The following is a 20,632-nucleotide window of genomic DNA, read 5'->3' as shown; positions in this document are numbered from 1 at the left end:
ATATTTTCATTACATATGCAAAATATGCATTTTAGATATTATATTTTGTAAGTACCTTGCTTTCTAAGTCAATATAAGACCCTTCAAATGACTGTGTGTGTGTTAATATCCAATATAAGTTTTACATACTAATATGGTTATCTTTGCCTTGTCAATATTGCAAATTGATTTAGGTATTCACCTTCCTCGTATTATGTTTAATGATAATACATTACATTTCCCGATAAGGCATACAACAAACATCGTTAATAACAAAAAAATAAACATTAAAAATCCAACAACAAGAATACAGAATATGAATATCGCTTAAGCAGAATTAATTAAATAGATAAATATTTAAAGCGTTAAGGGGAAAGTACTGAATATAATTATTTCTAAAATCTTTTTATATAAATACTGCAACTACATTTGTTTCCACTATTGCTCTGAGTTACGTAAAAATAATTTTTAAAATGAAGTTTTTGGTTTTATGCATTGTTTTAAGCGTCTTTGTGACTTTCGTATTTTCACAGACAGGTATGTATCTTTCTTTCTTGCTAAAATTATTATCAGTTATTTGATATATGGTTAGAACTGGATAAAATAATCAATTTTAAACAAAAAGAGAAATCAAACGATTTCTACCTAGCGAAACCGAATTCAAATTTTTACCACTGTGTTTCCTAAAACTTTCGAAGGATGAACGGCATGTGGAATGCAATTTTAGATTCCCTTGCCGAGTAATTTATCCAGCTGTTTGTTTAGCAAGTTTTAGGAAACACAGTGGTGAAAATTTGAATTCGGTTTCGCTAGAAACCGTTTGATTTCTCTTTTTGTTTTTAGATGGCGTAGTTACGTCCGTATATAGTTATTTTGATAACTATTGTCTAGGACGGGAGAGATTTTTGTTTTGGTTCAGAGCAGTGGCTATACCGTTCTGAGGAAACCTAAAGAGGTCGAAATACGTATAAGCGGCTGTCGCTGCCCTGTATCAAAACAGAAATCTAATACCGTCATTATGTTTTATTACTTACTTCGTTTGGAGTACCAGAAACTGAATTCACTACGAATTTTAACCAGGATGAACGGCATGTGGAATGCAATTTTAGATTCCCTTGCCGAGTAATTTATCCAGCTGTTTATTTCGCAAGTTTTAGGAAACACAGTGGTAAAAATTTGAATTCGGTTTCGCTAGGTAGAAATCGTTTGATTTCTCTTTTTGTTTTTAGATGGCGTAGTTACGTCCGTATATAGTTATTTTGATAACTATTGTCTAGGACGGGAGAGATTTTTGTTTTGGTTCAGAGCAGTGGCTATACCGTTCTGAGGAGACCTAAAGAGGTCGAAATACGTATAAGCGGCTGTCGCTGCCCTGTATCAAAATAGAAATCTAATACCGTCATTATGTGATATATTATGCAATCAATTTTAATAATATCATTTCTCCATTATATCCAACTTGAGCAATAACTATTTTTAGGATAATTAAGTTAGATTTTTACTCGAGACAACTGTATAGATGGTTTGGCAATTAAAATGAATAGTATGAGATATTACAAAAACACTATCAGCTAGGGATTCGTCAATTTTTTACTGAAACCATTTTTAAATAAACAATCAAGACGGCAAACTCATTATTTTGTTCCTAACTTAAAAACTTGTCTATTTAGAGATTTAACGTTACCAGACAACTTTTTTAGAAAAAAAAGATACATAAAATGAGATATGCTAAATTAAAATCGGATGATAAACAAAAAAGTTATTTCAAAATGAACAAGAAAATCACTGTTTTTGAATATTGTTATTAATTTTTTTATTATTTATTACAATTTGTTTAAATGTACCTGAACTTAGGGTTCTTATTGTGTTTAAATTGTGTACAAAAGATGAAATTTGATTAGCTTAATTCGATCTTAAGTCGCTTTTTATTGTTATTTATTCATTTATTTATTTAAAGTATAATTATAATAAATAAATAATATTTATAAACAGCATTAAATTGTTATTTATTAACAATTTTTTCTAATACTCTTATTAACCTTGAACAAATCAACTTTAAATTCAATCAACTTTAAAATCAACTTTAAATCAACTTTAAAATCCACTAAATATTATTAAAAAAATATTTTTGAAACAAAAGATCGTATATTTATATAATATTATAAGAAATTGTAAGCTCTTAACACATTCGCTACCACCTGTCGCCAAAAGGCGTTTTTCGTGCGCGAATCAGGTGCCACTGTCGCCAAATGGCGTTTTGTCTTACTTCTGTGAGGTGCCACTGTCAACTTCTGGCGTTCACAAATTGTGAAAATAAATAGGTTCTTTTGCCAGTCAGCTTTAAGCATAATTACTTCTTGTTTTGCCGGCATTTAGGTAAAGGTTCAATTCATACATTTTTGACTCTGGTTTTTTATCTAAAGCCCTCCAATTGCTATTCATAACCCAACAACTATCAAGAATATTGCCTTTACAAAAAATCAAGAGTTACTGGTGCCTTCGCCTAGTGATAAACGCTTATACTATTTTAGACTGTTACTGACTGATGAATGTTTACAAGTTTAAAACCAATCCAACGAATATGCAATATCTATCTTTTTGCGGAAGGAATGGCAATAGAAATCTAGAATGGCATTTATTACAGGAAAAACTAAATGTTGGGCACGCTGTTTACATGGACAATTTCTACAATTTTTTCGAATTATCCAAGAATCTTCTGGATATTGTATTCTAAGATCCATTGTACTGGCACTCTAATATTTAATAGAAAAATAATCCAAAAGATGTTACACAAGAAATACTAGTCGAAGAATAGTAGAAACCATTACAAAATACAGAGATGGTGTACTATAATTGGAAAGTAAATGGATACAAGGGACGTTCTTTACATATCGACCGAAACTAGAAATAATATGCAAGAGGCTGTTTTAAACAAAAGAATCAATAAAATGAAACCAGAGCCAATAGTCAAAATGTACACATCTTTTACAAGAAATAATCCGGAAAACGAATCAGCTTATATGACTTTCGTATATCAATCAGTCATTAGAGATATGCTGACTTCAGAACTAACTGAAGAACTGTCAATTTTAAAGCAAGATATTGTAACAAAACGTCAAAAAAAGACGAGGAAAAAGGAAGAGTTATGCAAAAACGGTGTGCAAAATGTGCTGAGAAGAGATCACGTGTAGAAACAGTGTATAAATGTAAACTCTGACCTAACGCTGCCTGCTTATGTTTGGACTGTTGCATAATAGCTCGTTATTAACAACTTAATGTTGTAACAATATTTGTTTTTTATGTTCAGATATAAAGTTTTTTTTAATGTTTTACGTTTTTTGTGAAGGTCATTGTAAGTTCAGTTTTTTTAAGATGTTTGACTTCTTTCGACGTCAGATGGCATATAGAAATTATCACAGTAGTCAGATGCCAGTGACGCCCTTAGACGTCACTGGTATCTGACTACTGTGATCATATATATATATATATATATATATATATATATATATATATATATATATATATATATATATATATATATATATATATATATATATATATATATATATATATATATAAAGAAGTAACAAGAAGTCGAGAGACCTCTCTTTGATAATTAGATGAACCGCAAATTTAAAACCCCGCACTAGAGGCTGTTGAACGACACTAGAAATAACCTTTTACTCCGATTTACATCTACGGTTCAATCTTAAAAAACACTGGCTTTTTCGCTCTTCACGTAGAGAAAAAACTTTTAAATGAAAGTAAAAGATCGCATTTCATTTCAATTCGAATTCCACCATTTTTCTACACTTGTTTCGAGTTATTCAACCCCTCATCAAATACACTTGTGGAAGTTCAAACTGAAATAAAATGCAGTCTAGTATATGGCCATTATAATTAAAATAACAGCCTGGTACGCTAGCAGCGGCATCTGTACGAAGTAACAAGAAGTCGAGCGACCTCTCTTTGATAGCAAATTAGGTGAACCGCAAAATCGTATATATGCAGCTGCTAGCGTACCAGGCTGTTATTTTAATTATAGTGGCCAAATACTAGACTGCATTTCATTTGAGTTTGAACTTCCACAAGTGTCCCTGATGAGGAGTTGAATAACTCAAAACACTTGTAGAACAATGGTATAATTCGAATTGAAATTAAATTCATCTTTTACTTTCATTTAAACGTCTTTTCTCTACGTAAGAAGCGAAAAAGATAGTATTTTTCAAGGGTGAACCGTAGGTGCATATCGGAGTAAGAAAAGGCTACTTCTAGCGTCGTTCAAGAGCCTAGTAAAAGGCTTTGAATTTGCGGTTCACTTAATTTATCAAGGAGAGGTTTTTATCGCGGTTCTCAAAGAATTAGTTTGTAAGTACTTTTTTAAATTATCTTTATTATATCTATTATGAAACACACATATATATCTAACCTAGCCAATGTAAATTTAAAATAAACTATCTTTAAATTGAAATTCTTATGAAACTAATTAAATTCTATAGACAATGTAAAGTTTAAACAAACTATCTTCAAAATTGAAATTGTTATGACACTAACTAAATTATATTAACAAAATTTTGTACCTTTCTGTCACTGAATGCCTAAATGAACTGTTTTCCACTATATAGATTATAATTACCACTCAATGTCTTCGTGCTTCGGTTATCCTTGTTTTTGTGAAATTACTTTTTCCAATTATCAGCTTCCACCAATTTAAAATATATTTCTTCTTAAGCATTTATAAACCACCAAGCAAACCATCAAACAGCATTTATATTTATTCTTCTTTTCAATATACCAATATCCAATCACCAAATATATTATATATTTATATTTATTCTTCTTTTCAATATACCAATATCCAATCACCATACAATTATCATAAGTTGATTTATACTAATCTCCAATAATAATATAATTTTTAATCTTCAAAAATATTTTCTTTATACTGTTTCTTAATCTTCATTTAACTCACTATATTGAACAATTGGACCTTCTGACTGACTTTATACTGATTTCATAACTGTAACTAACTTTCTTACTAAACTTGACTGGACATCTTGAATCCAAATCACCGGGTATTTATATCTTTTTCCATGTTCCAGAATCATCTCGCAAGAAATCATGTTCGATTTGTTCCATCTCTTACCTGTCTGAATTTTCTGGAACAATCCATTTCGCAAACAAAGCCATCTCCGGTGATCTAGAGAATTCCTTACTTTTCTATCGAGAATTTTGTTGACATTTAGGCTTTTCAGATCAGAATATACACTTAAATTAGTAACTAACACTCTAATTTAATAAACTACACATTTTAAACAACATATTATTATAACCACACTTTATATTCGCAACCATTACTTAAACGTCACTTCATTGTATAGTTGGTTGCCTATGCACATGGCTCACTTAAATATATCTACAATATTATAATTATTAAAATACAACTTTTTACAATTATTATATTTAAAAATGCCCTCACATAAATATATTTTTATAAAATTCTCTAGTATATAACTTATTAAAATAACCAAATACTTTTTATATCTAATATTATCTGGTAGTGTAACTTATAAATTATTTTCTATAAACACCAATCATATATATATATATATATATATATATATATATATATATATATATATATATATATATATATATATATATATATATATATTAAAAATAAAGAATAAAATATATTATATTAAACATTAGGTTTACATTTATTTCTGTGACATAACGTTTTTTTATTAATCCACTGTTTAAATTCTTTTTAGAAAAGAAATGTCCTGCAAATTCACATCAAGGATGTACCCCATGCCCATGTCCTGATCCAACCTGTAGGAATAGGAAACCGGAATGTTCTGACAAACCATGCACAAAAGACTGCAAACCGACATGCAGATGTGACGAAGGTTTCATCTACAATGATATTGGCATTGTTGGTGGTTGCGTACGTCCTAGCGCTTGTCCCAAAATTTAATTGCGACAAACTGATTTTAGTTTTTCTTTTGTAGTTTTTTTGTTAAAAAGTTGGTTAAAATATGTTATAAATTTTGTTGCTTACTGTGTTAAATAATAAGAGGAATTGGTTTTATATTCTTGTTTTTATTGCGTATCAAAATAAAAAATCGTACTAGTTTCCAGTAAATATAAGTACAATACTTTATATTTTACAATTCAATTTTCACCAACGATTTCCTAGTTATAAATGCTGTCTTTTATAGCATCTTAATATTTTTTAATGAAAACCAGACAAGTCCAGAAAACGAAAGACAACGGGTAAAAGGCTTTCTTATACATCCAAGAATAGTACCTACAGTCAGTCATCAGCTGCTACGGCAAATCTGACTTATCACACTAAAATCTACAGAAAAAAAAAACTCAAAGTTATTCAAATGTATCCACCAATACAGATGATAATGATGAGAAAATAAATGAACCTACACCCTAATTAAGGAGTTTTCAATTGTTGATATGTTGATAGTTAATAGCAAAATTTAGTGTAGTTAACAAAAACCAAAGAGGTGTAATACTTTCAAATTTCATAGAAAACGGGAGGTCATTTTTAATAAATACTTTTTTCGACAAAAAAACACAAAGGAAATGGAGATTCCAGTCCAAATAGAAAATCAAAAAATAAAATGGACTATCTTAAGAAAATCTTAATTCTCTGAATAAATGAATCTGTAGCTAAGAACTTAAAACAGTTAACCATATCTCGCATGACTGCGAGACTTGAGATCGCAGTCGGAAACACTTTTTGGAGATGACCAAATGACTCCAAAAATATATAACCCATCACTAGACCTCTACAAGCTGGTACAGGAGTACAAAATCCTGGAATGGGTACCATGAAGAAATAATAGATGTACAATAAACCAACTGACTTCAGTACGAACGGTTTATAACAGACGATTTCGTATAAAAAATTCTAAGAAAAACGAATAATAAAAGATGTCACAGTGCTCAACTTATTAAACACTGGAAGCAGTGGCGCACCCAGGTTGGGTTTTGGAGGGTTAAACCCCCTCCAGGGCATATAAAGTAAAAAATATATAAAGAATAGTAGGAAAATGTAACTTGTCTTTCACACACAATACAAAAAATACAAAACGCTAATTTAATAATTAAATTACCTGTAACGACCTGTACATGTGAAAGGTTATTTTTATCGCTGAAAGTACTAAAGACTTATTTAAGAAATTATATTAGCGAAGAGAGACTAAACCGTTTTTTCGTAGACTTCAAATCGGCCTATGATAGTCTCCTAAGAAATAAATTGTATGAAGCCATGGATGAATTCCACATTCCCGATAAACTGATAAGATTGGTTAAGGCTACAATGCGTATAGTTGTTTGCAAAGTCGAAATACAGGGCAAACAATCACAGGCATTTGAAACGCATGTTGGGCTGCGACAGAGAAATGTGCTGGCGTGTCTCCCTTCAACATAGCTCTGGAAAAGGCGGTCAGGAATGCCCAAATAGACAACAGAGGAAACATTTTTAATAAATCATCCCAAATTTTGGCATATGCAGATGATGTCGACCTAGTTTCCCCGCATAACACGCAAGCTAGAAGAAATGTATACCACCTTGTCAAACGCCTCAAAAAATATGGGCCTGCAAGTAAATGAAGATAAAACTAAGATAATGGCATCAACACCTAACAATAGAGCCAGACGCATCGGCCACCAATTCACGGTTGATAATTCTACCTTTGAAGCGGTGGACAAATTTACATACTTAGGCTCCCTGATCACCAAGGAGAACGTCATGACGGAAGAAATCAAGCGAAGAATAATCCTAGCAAACAAATGCTATTTTGGACTGAGTAGACATATGAGAAGCAGAAACTTAAGCCAAAAAACAAAAATAACCATATACAAAACCCTTATACAACCAGTGTTGACATATGGGTCGGAGACATGGACCATTTCCAGGGCAGATGAAAATCTCCTGCTTATATTTGAATGAAGGATCCTGAGAAGAATATTCGGTGGCATCTGTGAAAATGGTGTTTGGAGAAGGAGGTACAACTAAGAGATATATCACAGATATAAACATATATTTGGTGGTAAAGACGTAGTATTCTTTATAAAAATAGGAAGACTAAGATGGGCAGGACATCTGGCAAGATCACAGCAGAACAACCCTACTAGAAGAATCCCTATGTCGCAACCTGTAGGAAGTAGAAGTAGGGGTAGGCCAAAACTCAGATGGAGAGATGGTGTAGATGAGGATGGTAGACAAATAGGCGCAGCAATCTGGCAGCAGTTGGCAATGAATAGAACTGACTGAAGTAATAGACTTGGGAAGGTCGAGGCTCTTTTATAGGGCTGTAGCACCAATAATGATGATGACTAAACCGTTTAAGCTTTGATGTTTATATATCAGGATATTCCAATAGATGAAGAAGAGGTAATAAACCATATGGCTCTAAAGCAACGCCGTTTAGACATTTTATTATAAATTTAATTTGTTTACAAATTATTATTTAAAATACAGTTTGAGATTTAAATTAATATTTTTCATTATATTTAGATTTAGATACCTAATATTGGGCTCACGATAAGAGTAGACAGAACGAGTCTGTTGCGAGTAGCATGCGCCTACAGGACTGTATCTCTGGTGGCCTTGTGAACTATCACGGGTTGTGCTCCTCTGCAAGGACTCAAAATGGAGGTAGCATAAAAAAAATGTCGGTGCCCAACCAACCCCCTCTCCCCTATAAAAATTCTTGGTGCGTGACTGACCGGAAGTGACCATAGGATATTAAAAGCAAAATAATAAACAAATTAAAAAAAAACAAAAGAAAAACGTAAACAACGACTTTAACAATCTCAGACTATATATACCATATGACGAAAAAATTAATAAAAAACAACGAACATATCCCTAAAAATTACTGGAAAATAAAATATCAAATAAAATATATTTATTCTATCCTATACAAAAAGGACACTTTACTAAATAACTTAGATTAATAAGTCTATTATCATCAATCTATAAATTACTTACAAAATGATCACGAATAGACTTTCAATTCTTTCTAACTCAGTTTGAATTCCATCCGCAATCCAAAAAACGTGGTATTTTGTGCAGATGACTCTCAAGCCTTTTAAACAGCCTTGAGATGGTACCCGAATGTCAGTTTCTCCTTGAATAGTTTAAACCATATAGGCACATACATTGTGATATTTTAATTTCTCTCCTAGTGCCTTCTCAAATCGTCATAATTTTAAAGCCAGGCAGTAATATTTCATATCTTTCATAGCTTGTGGCTCCTGTAGATGCCATTACTGCTGCCAAAGTTTTTCCCCAAAAGTTGTCCTGTCCAAAAATAATTTTGATATTTGAGAATCTTCTTCTTTTTATATCTTTATTTTCTTGCTAATTTAGAGGCCGTACTTCCACACATGTTCTCTCTAGTCGTTTCCCCATTACTAGTGATCATGGGGAAACTCTGGATCCCCATTACTAGTAGATCTGATCATACACAAGTCAAAGAACTGGCAAGACTAAGAAAACAAAATCCCACTTGTGCAATTCTGGATAGACACGGTACTGCTATAACACATACGGACGAGAAAGTACAAAGATGGACAGAATATATCGACGAATTGTTCGATGATGAAAGAGGAGATCTGGAGCACATAGAACTTACGTCAGAAGAAATAGGTCCATATATTACAAAAGAAGAAATATTACACGCATTAAAAACAATGAAGAGTGGGAAAAGGACCTGATATGATTCCTACAGAAATTCTAAAAATTCTAGATGAGAAGCACATTGATGTTTTAGTGACACTCTTGAACCAAATTTATAGTTCAGGCGTATTACCCAAAGAGTGGTTAACATCTATTTTTATTTGTCTCCCAAAAAGAAAAACGCAAGAGAATGCAGCGATTACCGCACCATTAGCTTAATGTCTCATATACTATAGTTACTACTTAAAATCATCCATAACCGAATATATTAAAAACTGGACATAGACGTTAATAATATACAATTTGGTTTTCGCAAAGGCATAGGAACACGTGAAGCTCTTTTTTCACTTAATATAGGTACTAATACAAAGATACCTGGAAGGTCAATCAAGATATATACGCATGTTTTATTGACTATAATAAAGCATTCGATAAAGTACGACATAAACAATTAATGAATGTCCTGAAATCAAAGAAGATTGACTACAACGACCTCAGGATCATATCCAATTTATACTATAAACAGCGAGCAAAAGTACGTGTTAACGAACAGCTGTCAGAAGAAATTGAAATTAGATGTGGAGTAAGACGGATGCGTATTGTCGCCAATTCTTTTTAATGCCTACTCCGAAGAGGTCCTGAAAAAAGCTCTTGAGTGTGAAACAGCTGGAATAAAGGTAAATGGAGTTCTAACAATGAATGTCAAGAAGACGAAATTTATGAGAATATCGAAAACTCAAAGAAATAACAGGAATCTTCTAATAAACGGAACCAACGTCGAACAAGTGGACAAATATGCATACCTGGGAACAATGATTAACTCCACAAATGATTACAATCAGGAGATCAAAATAAGAATAGAAAAGGCTAGAGCAAATTTCAACAAAATGAGAAGAGTGCTATGTACCAGGTATTTAAAACTGGAACCAAGAGTTAGGTTGGCGAGGTGCTATGTTTTTTCGACTTTATTTTATGGAATGGAATCTTAGAATTATTATTTTATGGAAAATTAGAATATCTCGGACATATTACACGTGGAGAGAAATACACCTTGCTCCAACTGATTATGCAGGGAAAGATCCAAGGAAAGAGAAGCATAGGGAGGCGTAGAATGTCATGGCTGCGCAACCTGAGAGAGTGGTACGGATGTACATCAAATGAACTTTTCAGAGCAGCCGTCTCAAAAGTCCGAATAGCTATGATGATTGCCGACCTCCGCCGCGGAGATGGCACTTGAAGAAGAAGAAGAAGTGATCATGATTTTCTGCTGTACTAGTATCTATATTTTTTTAGTCGGCTTCAATTCTGACTCATGGATTCAGAGAATGTCGTGCCACTGGCTTTCTACACTTAATCTGTCCATCGAGTAGGTAAGTCTGCCTTTGCAGCCTTCAACTTTTCTCGAAATTATAAGTCTCTCAAGATTTTCATCAGTTCTACTTACAATATGTCCAACAAACTTTATGGCGCCTGTTAGATTAACAGACGAGAGTTGAGTCTGAACGAAGGATTTAATGCTCTGTCCATGATATCTGAAGCATTCTCTGACACCACATCTCGAAGGCGTCAATTATTTTCCTATCGTCCGATTTCATTGTCCACGTTTCGGAACAGTTACTAATTATAAGATACCAATTTCATTCTGGTGTTCTTGGACAAGGAGCAATCTTTCCATAGTTTTGATAATCGACTCATTCTTATTTTACTTCGTATTTCGGTTTCATAAGAGTCTGCATCTCATTATCTCAACATGTATTACTTCAAGCGAGTAGAAAAAAATTTTCAGAATCTCGCACTAAACTGCTAGTCTGTCCCATGGATTCTGGGGGGACAAGATTCTGACAATTAAACATACCAAACTTAGAAAACCCTTGAAACCCGTCGCTAAAATATAATGCTAGATCCCTAGCAACAGAAGAAAGAAGCATATAGATGAAAGCAGAAATGTCGAAAATTAAATTGGATTTTATGGGCGTTAGCGAGGTAAACCAATGAGGAGAAAGCCTTTAAAATCCGAAATCGGGTCAATTATTTTATCAGATCGGTAGTAACACTAAAACAACGGGAGGCGTTGGCTTCTTCGTATAAAAAAAACATGAAAACAGCATTATATCAATAAAAGTTTCTCTACTAGAGTAGCTTCTTTAATCCTAAAACTGTGTGAAAGATATAGTTGAAAAATCGTACAAGTATATGCCCCAACAAATTGCCATGCCGACTATGAAATAAAAGAATTCTACGATGACATTACTTTAGGCCTAAACGATGCAAAAGCACACTTAATCTAAACTTCAACGTGACTTCATCGCTAAAATGGGGATAAAGGCAGATAAGACGAAAACATCACTGGGAAATTTTGGTATGGGAAACCGAAACGAGCATGGTGAAACTTTACTTTCCTGCTGGAAAAAAATCTATTCCAAATGAACAGCTTCTTCTACAAAAAAGAACATCGGAGATGGACGTGGTAGAGCCCGAATGAAAAAACTAGTAACGAGATCGATTTTATGATCACTGACAAGAGGCAAATCTTTAAAGATGTTACAGGCCTGAACCAATTTTCAACAGTTCTCGATCACAGAATGGTGAAAGCGTCGATAGAAAGATATATTAGGAAAGAAATATACCGCAGGATAAAAAGAAGTCTACACCTACCTGGACAGAGCTTAATTATATAAATGAATTGAAGAACACATCAACAGCATTATCAAAAGCTATATGAATACAGACCCAAATATCAAAACCGTGAATGGCATTATAATAGAAGCTATAGAGTATAGAGCAAAGCCAGAAGATACGATACATTGACAAAAAAAGTCATGTAACGAAAGAAACACAAACATTAATGGAAAAGAAAATAAAAGTACTAAGTAATAGAAGTACACAACATCATGAACTTAGAGAGATAAGTAAAAGAATACAAAAATCTATTAGGATGGACAACCGAAAGCATAAAAGTAAACAAAATCAACAAATGATTGAAAATAACAAGTGTCAGAGTCTCAAAGTTCTAAGGAGAAAATTTTTTTCATAAGTTAAAGGCACTGGCAAATCCAAAAGCCAGTCATGCTTTCCTATAGTTTTATCAAGCATTGCTTACAATGTTACATCGAAATACAATAATGTTAGTATGTTAATAAATGCCTAAACATTTTCTGAACTCTTCCCATACTTGTACGAGTATGTGAAGCTGTTATGTATATGAACAAGAAAGCCAAGAATATGAAGAAGATGTAAATTTTCAAACGTTTCAAGACGAAAAAGAAGAAACGTAGTAGAATTGCATTCCTATGCTGACAAAAGAGAGTTTTTTTACATTAAAATTCAAAATCCTCCTCTTAAACTTCTTATTGATACAGGAGCCACTTGATCTTTCCTTAATCCTAATATAGCCAATAAATTCTACAAGAATAATATTAAATATGAACCATTTATCGTTACATCAATTTTTCAGAATCATTCACAAGATTATTGTGTACAAATTCCAATTTTTCCCAAAATTCCAAAATGTGTAGAAATTCCAAATTTGGAGCTTTCAAATCGCACAAAATCTTCAACAGTAAATTTAAGTGTATATCTGAAATATTCTTAAAGGTTAAATCCTTAAAAATTGGATTGTCGTTATCTAGTTATACCTTAAACAGTAGAATATCTCCTGATATCAGATATAAAAGCTTTGTTTTGTTGCAGGGCCTTTGTTAATATGGCGTCTACCAAGAAACATAGGCAGGAGTGGTTGGAAGAGAACATGAATATGGCAATTCAACACATCCAAGAAAAGAAGATGGGATGGCTGTTGGCTTCCAAAACTTTTAATGTTCCGGCTACGACACTCCGTAGACGTTTTGCAAACAACTTCAGTGGAAGAAAAGGAGATTTGGGTGGCCGAAGAATTACACTACCTCCTCATCTTGAGCAAGAGTTAGCTACTTATGTGATTAATATGGAAACAAGATTTTTTGGTCTCACAACGCTAAATTTGAGACGATTAGTTTTCGAACTTGCTGAGAGAAATAACATCAAACACAAATTCAACAAAACGTCTCGTCTTGCTGGATGGAAGTGGGTGAGGGTTTTTTTAAAAAGAAGTAGTACCATTTCACTCAGAACACCAGAAAATACATCTCTCGTTGATGAATCAGGTCTTAGTACTGTTCAAACAAGGCCTCAAAAAGTGTTTGCAATCAAGGGACGGAAACAAGTTGGAACACTGAGCACTGCGGAACGAGGTCAGCATTTAACAGTTGTATGTTCAATGAATGCAATTGGTACTTTTGTACCACCTGCATTTATTTTTCCCAGAAAAAGGTTCAAACATGAATGAATGGACGCTGCCCCACCGGGAAGTGTTGCTTTTTGTCAGGAGAAAGGGTGGATGTCTTTAGACATTTTTGTTCAATGGCTTAAACATTTTATTCACTATACCAAAGCTTCGAATGAGAAAAACATATTATTATTGTTAGATGGTCACAGTAGTCATAAGAGACTGGAAGTCTTACAAGTTGCAAAAGAGAATGGTATTGTACTTTTCTGCTTTCCACCACACTGTTCCCACCAGGTGCAGCCACTTGACGTGGGCTTTTTCGCTTCATCATTGGTTACAGATAAACCTATAGAAAGCAATCAAGATCGAACTCAAAACATCCATCTAAACAATCCAGATTGTAATCTAGAAGAATACCTAGAAAGTGGACAAAATCACCCACCTAAAGACTGCCAACGGGTCCTTCTAGAAAATACTCAACAGGATACTCTTCACAAAGCAATCCAACATTTATCACCCATTCCAAGTGTTTTGCAGTCAAACACAAAAAAACAAAAGAAGCGTGGAAAAGAGGGGTAACAAATTCAACCCCTGAAATTTAAGAATTGAAAGATAAGGTTGTTGAAAAAGAAAATGTAGAACGAAGAAAACTAGCAAACAAAGTTAAACGACAAATAAAACAGAAGATAGAACCTAAAGGAAAAGCTACGTACAACAGTGGATTAGAACGGAAATCTTTGGATGACACTTTTCCTGAAAAACGAACATTATACCGAATGGCAAAAGAAGGGATAGAGAGAAATGATGAGAAGGAACAGGAATCCGCGAGCAATAACGAAAATTTTGAAGATAATGATTCCGACGTCGCTTGCTTTTTTTGTTATGGCCTGTATTCCCTCTCAAAATCGAAAGAATGCTGGAATTTAATGTCAGGAGTGCCAATCCTGATGTCACTCTGAATGCGCTGGAGTCGATAAAAAATGTAAGATATTTTATTGTGATTTATGTTCTTAATTTTTTTAATGTGTTACTTTTTTATTTGTTGTATTACTGTTCTCTTTGAATAAAATGAGAAAGTTCCACTAAAACATATTTTTTTCTATTATACTGTGCAGCCATGCCATCATAGGCAAGGAATGTGCCTATGATGGCACACTTGACATTTTTGATTTCAATTTTTTAATATAAAAATCCACATTCCGTTTGACCTTTATATGTCCAGCTTAATTGGTATATTCAACTAAACTAGAAAAAAAATTGTAACAAATATGATCATGTATTTTAATAAAAAAAACGAGAGGTGAAGTTAGGTATGCCATCATAGGCATACTTCCCCTACACTGTCCACGCGATAAACTAACATACCGACTATTTACTGATGAGTCAAGATTTCGTTTGAAAACGCACATTGTCATGAAAAGAAAATAAACGACGATAAAATGGGACTTAACGGTTTGGTAGGAATATGTTTTTATGGCCGAACTTTGTAAATGTTTTGACTGAAATGATGTCTTCTATTATACATTAAGACAGAGTTAGAAAGCCCATAATTGTATCTTTTTTGTGGTAATAGTTGATATTTATTGTTATCGATATGATAATATCCGTCCAATCGTGTGACAATAATTTTATATGCAACAATGGAATAACTAAAATATTGATTCAAAAAATTTAGGATGCTTTAGAAAAATAATTTACAAATAGTATATTATAAGTATTATACCAGTAATCAATATTGATACACGGCATAAATATTTATGATAATAATACAAGGATGCAATGTTATATACTGTAAGTGAAGTTGCCTACTTCGTGGTAGCCAACGAGTAAAAGTATTAAAATCATCGATTCAGCATTCTCCCTTATCGCATTCGTCATTCGACATCATCGATCATGTGATCAAAATCTGTCTATACCAGTGGTGTAATCCCAGACTTAGATTTTTGATTCCAATTCCAACAGTTTTAGTTGGAGTTCCAATTGGGACGAAGCTGTCGTTGGTGTTAGTTTTGTGAAAAAGGTGAAAATCAGAAATTACGAAAAATGGCATTATTCCGTCGACTAACACCTACAAAATTATCAGAAACACCAGTAAGTTGCTAAGTTTTATATATTCTAACCTTACTTTATATGAGTATATAATTTTTAATGAAGTTAACTAATTTTATTACCTATACCAGCATTTAGAATGTTACCTACAGTTTTTAGAAATATTTTAAAAGCTATTTCGTAGTCAGACTTTATTCGATTTAATACAGAAATAGCATCAACAAAATATTTTATATAGATAATATAAGTATGTTACGTAAACTGTGTAGTAATATTTTTAAACTTTGCGTTTAGAATTCTCGTACTTAAGGGAATTACCAGCACTTTTAATTTAATTAAACATATTTCTTTGACCCTATCGCCTTATAATTTACCTCGTGAGATTCGTACTAATGACCCCGTCCAAGTATTACATAACCAAAAATATATTAAAGTTCATTTGCACTTTTTAAATGCGAATGATAAATCATAGGCATGTTTGAACTAACATATTAATTTATATCGATGAAATATGGTAAATTCTCCATTTAAATCAAATTTCATGTTAAAATATTTTCTGTTTATCCTTCAAAAGCATGCAAAGCATGTTGTAGAGGTCAGTTAACAGGGTCGAACTAGGACAAATCAAATATATTATAGATAATTAATGTGGGCAATAACATAACACATTTGAAAATATGATGTATTTGTTGTATAGCTGTGCTTTCCAATTATATTCCAATTCCTTGACAGTCCTTTTCTTTTTCTGGCATTCTATTTTCTTCTTTTCTGTCAGGAACATTTACTTTTCTTTGGGTTATTGTCTTTAATATATAAGAACTTAACTGCATTATTTTCGACCAGAGGAATGGACAATTTCATGTTTCTATCTGGTTTAAAAGGCATCTTGGTCTTAGTTCTTACGAGGCATATAGATGCACATACATCTATATTCCTTGGTTCTTATATTATATCTTGCTACTTAGTTCTTATATCATATCTCTTGTTGATATGTCATAGGACTTCACAAGTTTCTTTTGGACTTCACAAAAAGTGAAAAAAGGCTTTTTTATGAATTTTGGGTAATTTTTTATCACTCTAGGTAATGTTAGCCAATTTCAATTTGTATAGTAAGAACTATATGTTGGGTCTGGCTCAATGCATTTTTACCCTATAAATTATACCAATTTATATCTTTTATATCCTTTATCAGACATGCTGATATTCTTTTCAGAAATTTTTCACATCTTGTTCCATGAGTTCTGTGGTTATTCTTCTTTCAGTACTATATTTGCTTAGCTACCATATTGGCAATCATCACCATATTAACCTGAAAAAGACTGTGTTGCTTGCACATATAATTTTCTCAGGTTTTTAAGCCACAATATTCTTTCGATCGATCGATGGATGTCACTATATCTCAAAATTTTTATATTTTTAAGCACAGCATCTGTTGTGGTGTGCAGAAAGCACATAAGGATTATGTTTGTATGAATTGAAAATAACAGTTGGTTATACAGAGTAGCGCAGCTTACCATTTAGCCTTCTCCAGGGGATCGTGACATCTATTAAGAAGAACTAATGTGTCTTATTTGTTTTTCTCTTGAGTTATTATACATTCAAAAACAAAAATATTGTATATTTTATTTTGTATAGTTATTTTATTTTCTTTAAAATTGTTCTGATTTATATTCCGAATTGTTGTTCACTTAAGTGTTTTCTGTAGGTAATAAAATAAATTTAACATTCAACATTAAACAGATTTAACATTTATAATTAATTATTGTAGGAATTATTAAAATAGCTTCGTTTTTGGCTAGAATATTTAATTGGAAATTTGACATTCATTAATTTAAAAGATCATAATAACACTTTTATACTTAATATTCCCCCCTCTCCTTCTAATCATACCTAGCACCCACCTAGCAATGTTGCACATAAGGTTTTGAATGAATCAATACAAAATGTTATTCAATGTTTCTTGTTCAGGTATATAGTTGGGGCTGTATCTGAAGTAAATTTGTGCAGTTGTTCCAACTAATGCCACCAGATAACATAATGAAACCACATCCAAAGCTAAGATTATGCTTATCCTAAGAAGCAAAGGATACAGAGTTTGAAGTGTCAGATTTTATTCATGCACTGTATATTTTACAAACTGGACCAGATAAATTTTTGTTTACCTGGTTTCATTGTGTCATCGTCTATAACAGAGACAGTGGATTGATGATATACATCCTCAGTAGCTACACAAACCAATTTAACACAATTTCTGATGTTTAGATGAGACATCTCCCTAACTGAAACTAAACTGAAAAACACTACAACTAAATTTGGAAAACATTTAGAAATATTCTGACAATTTCAACTAAAAATAATTCAAGATTTTTATTAGTATTAACCAAGATAGGCTATCTCAACAGATCTTAGAATGTCCAAAATGAAGTCCGCAGAATTGTGTACTGCCATGCTTAGCAGCTGTCTAGAAAACAACCATATCTATTTCAAATATATATGGGATTTTCAGACGGACATAGATTATGCCCATTGTCCATTCATTGTCAAGCTACAGAAAATCATTTTTGTTTTTGTTTTGAAGGACCAAATATCATTATAAAGATGTGACCCCACGTTTTAGTGTCAGTAGACCATGTAATTTCCCATAGCACAGACTTTCCTTACTTAACCTATTCATCTGATTTGATAACTCTCAAAATTTACGTATAGGTTATGCTGAAACAAGCTGTTTTTATGGAAAACCTGCAACTATTACTGAACTATTGAAATTTTTGACATCTTTAACAAGAATTCAGCAATCTCTCATTAAAACTATATTTCACAATCTAATTAAGTATTATAAATACTTTGTGGAGCACAATACGTGAGTACATTGAGTGCATTTTGAATAACAGAAAAACTTAAATTTACAGTATTTGAATTTTGATTGTTTAATTTTTCATAATATATAATGAAGCTTTAAGTTTTAGTATTATCTGTTGGCGCATGTAGTACCATTGAGTAAGAATGTATAGTATGTAGTATCATTGAGTAACAATATTAATCTACTTACCAAATTTTGCTTAAAGCAAACTTTATATTTGCAATGTTTCATCAATCTGATGATTTTTTTTAGCTCTGCAAATTGTCTTAACACCAAAGTTAACAAAAAGTATAAATGGCTGTGGTATTGACCAATTTCTTGAACTATATTAGAATTTTTCAATTCCATTTAAAAAAAAATGTTACAATAAGTTTTTAAATATGCTAAAAAAACTAATATCTCCTTAGATAACCTTGACAAAACCACCAAGAACAAGGCCATAAAATAATATTAGAACCGTACATTTAAATATGTGATAAATTGCGATATCCCATAATTATGATATCAAAATTGATTATTTTTTATTTTCTATAATTTGGACCAGTATAACTGTAAATTAGCTTGCTGATACTATCATAATTTTCAAATGATTAGATAGTGATTGTTATGTAGAGTATCTGAAAACCTTGAATTGGTGTAAATTTACATCATGTATGATAAATAATTATACAACTTCTTTCTCCTTTCTGGAAGCCATTTGTTAAATACTGGTTGTGCTGCAGTTAATTGAATAATTATTCTATATGTTTTATTTATTCATGGTACCCTTCCAGAACTCTGGAACCCTTTACCAGCTTATACAGGTTTAGTAGATGGGTACCAAATTTTTTGTAGAGGCACTTCTTGGTATTCAAAAAGTGTTTGCCATCTACAACTTAGAGCTTTGGAGCTTAAGCATTTATGAAATTCAAAATGATAAGAGAAAATCACAGTGATTTGCTGTATACCGTAGTTTAACAACCTTACAAATAAGTAAAACCTTTCAATGTATGATGGTATATATTTATAAAATCTTTAACTGATGGTGACTTTAGTGATGGTGTCAGAGACATGCAGAGAAGCCCCAATTGCATCAATCATTACTCCTCCTTCAATGACCTGACTTTATCCCTATACATTGTCAACTATTTCCTAATCTTATATCACATAGTCTGTGTGTTCAACTCAGTCCTGTCGCGATGTTTTTCAGCCAGGATATTTGTCATCTACCAGGACCCCTTTTTCCTTCGATTTTACCCTTCATAATGAGCTGCAACAACTCGTAATTCTCATTTCAAAGTATATGCCCGAAATATGATGTCTTTCTCTTTTTAATGGTGGTCAAAAGGTCTCTGTCTTTTCCCATGCTGTGCAAAACTATTTCGTTCGTAATATGATCGGTCTTTGGTATTTTCAAAATTCTTCTAAAAATCCACATCTCAAAAGCTTCCAGCTTTCTCATTATACAACATTTACAGTCCAAGCTTCGGCATCATAAAGAAGAATAGAGTGGATATAACAGTTTACCATCCAATATCGGATATGCAGATTGACTCTTTGCTTACTCAGAAATTTCCTCATCGTCAAAAAGGCTGCTCTTGAGTGCTCTGTTCTGTCCATTTGTTCAATATTTTTATTTTTTATCTGTATCCTTGTTATGACTTTACCTCTCTTACTGATAATCATGGTTTTAGTTTTCTTTATGTTTATTGTTCAACCAACAAATACTCTCTTCACATGCTTACAATAATAGGCAACTAATCTCACCATATATAAATATTATCTATCAGAA

General features: G+C 32.4%; 2 protein-coding genes across 2 annotated transcripts in view; both read left to right on the top strand.

Moving 5' to 3' along the window:
• Positions 1-359: 359 nt before the first annotated feature.
• Positions 360-14,221, top strand: LOC140440921 (uncharacterized). The gene is made up of 3 exons (XM_072531280.1): positions 360-516; positions 5,754-8,398; positions 13,379-14,221. The coding sequence occupies exons 2-3, from the start codon at positions 8,388-8,390 to the stop codon at positions 14,010-14,012; spliced, it is 645 nt and encodes a 214-aa protein (XP_072387381.1). The 5' UTR covers positions 360-516; positions 5,754-8,387; the 3' UTR covers positions 14,013-14,221.
• Positions 14,222-15,885: 1,664 nt separating this feature from the next.
• kdn (citrate synthase) overlaps positions 15,886-20,632 on the top strand; it is a 72,202-nt gene continuing 67,455 nt past the window's right edge. Inside the window, exon 1 of the mRNA XM_072520274.1 lies at positions 15,886-16,043. Coding sequence (XP_072376375.1) covers positions 15,996-16,043 — 48 coding nt within the window. The 5' untranslated portion in view covers positions 15,886-15,995. The remainder of the gene's footprint in view (positions 16,044-20,632) is intronic.

This window comes from Diabrotica undecimpunctata, chromosome 1 (assembly GCF_040954645.1).
Source record: "Diabrotica undecimpunctata isolate CICGRU chromosome 1, icDiaUnde3, whole genome shotgun sequence".
NCBI classification, from domain to species: Eukaryota; Metazoa; Arthropoda; class Insecta; order Coleoptera; family Chrysomelidae; genus Diabrotica; species Diabrotica undecimpunctata.
Note: the sequence above shows the minus strand (reverse complement) of the source record. Positions and strands in the feature narration are given on the sequence as shown.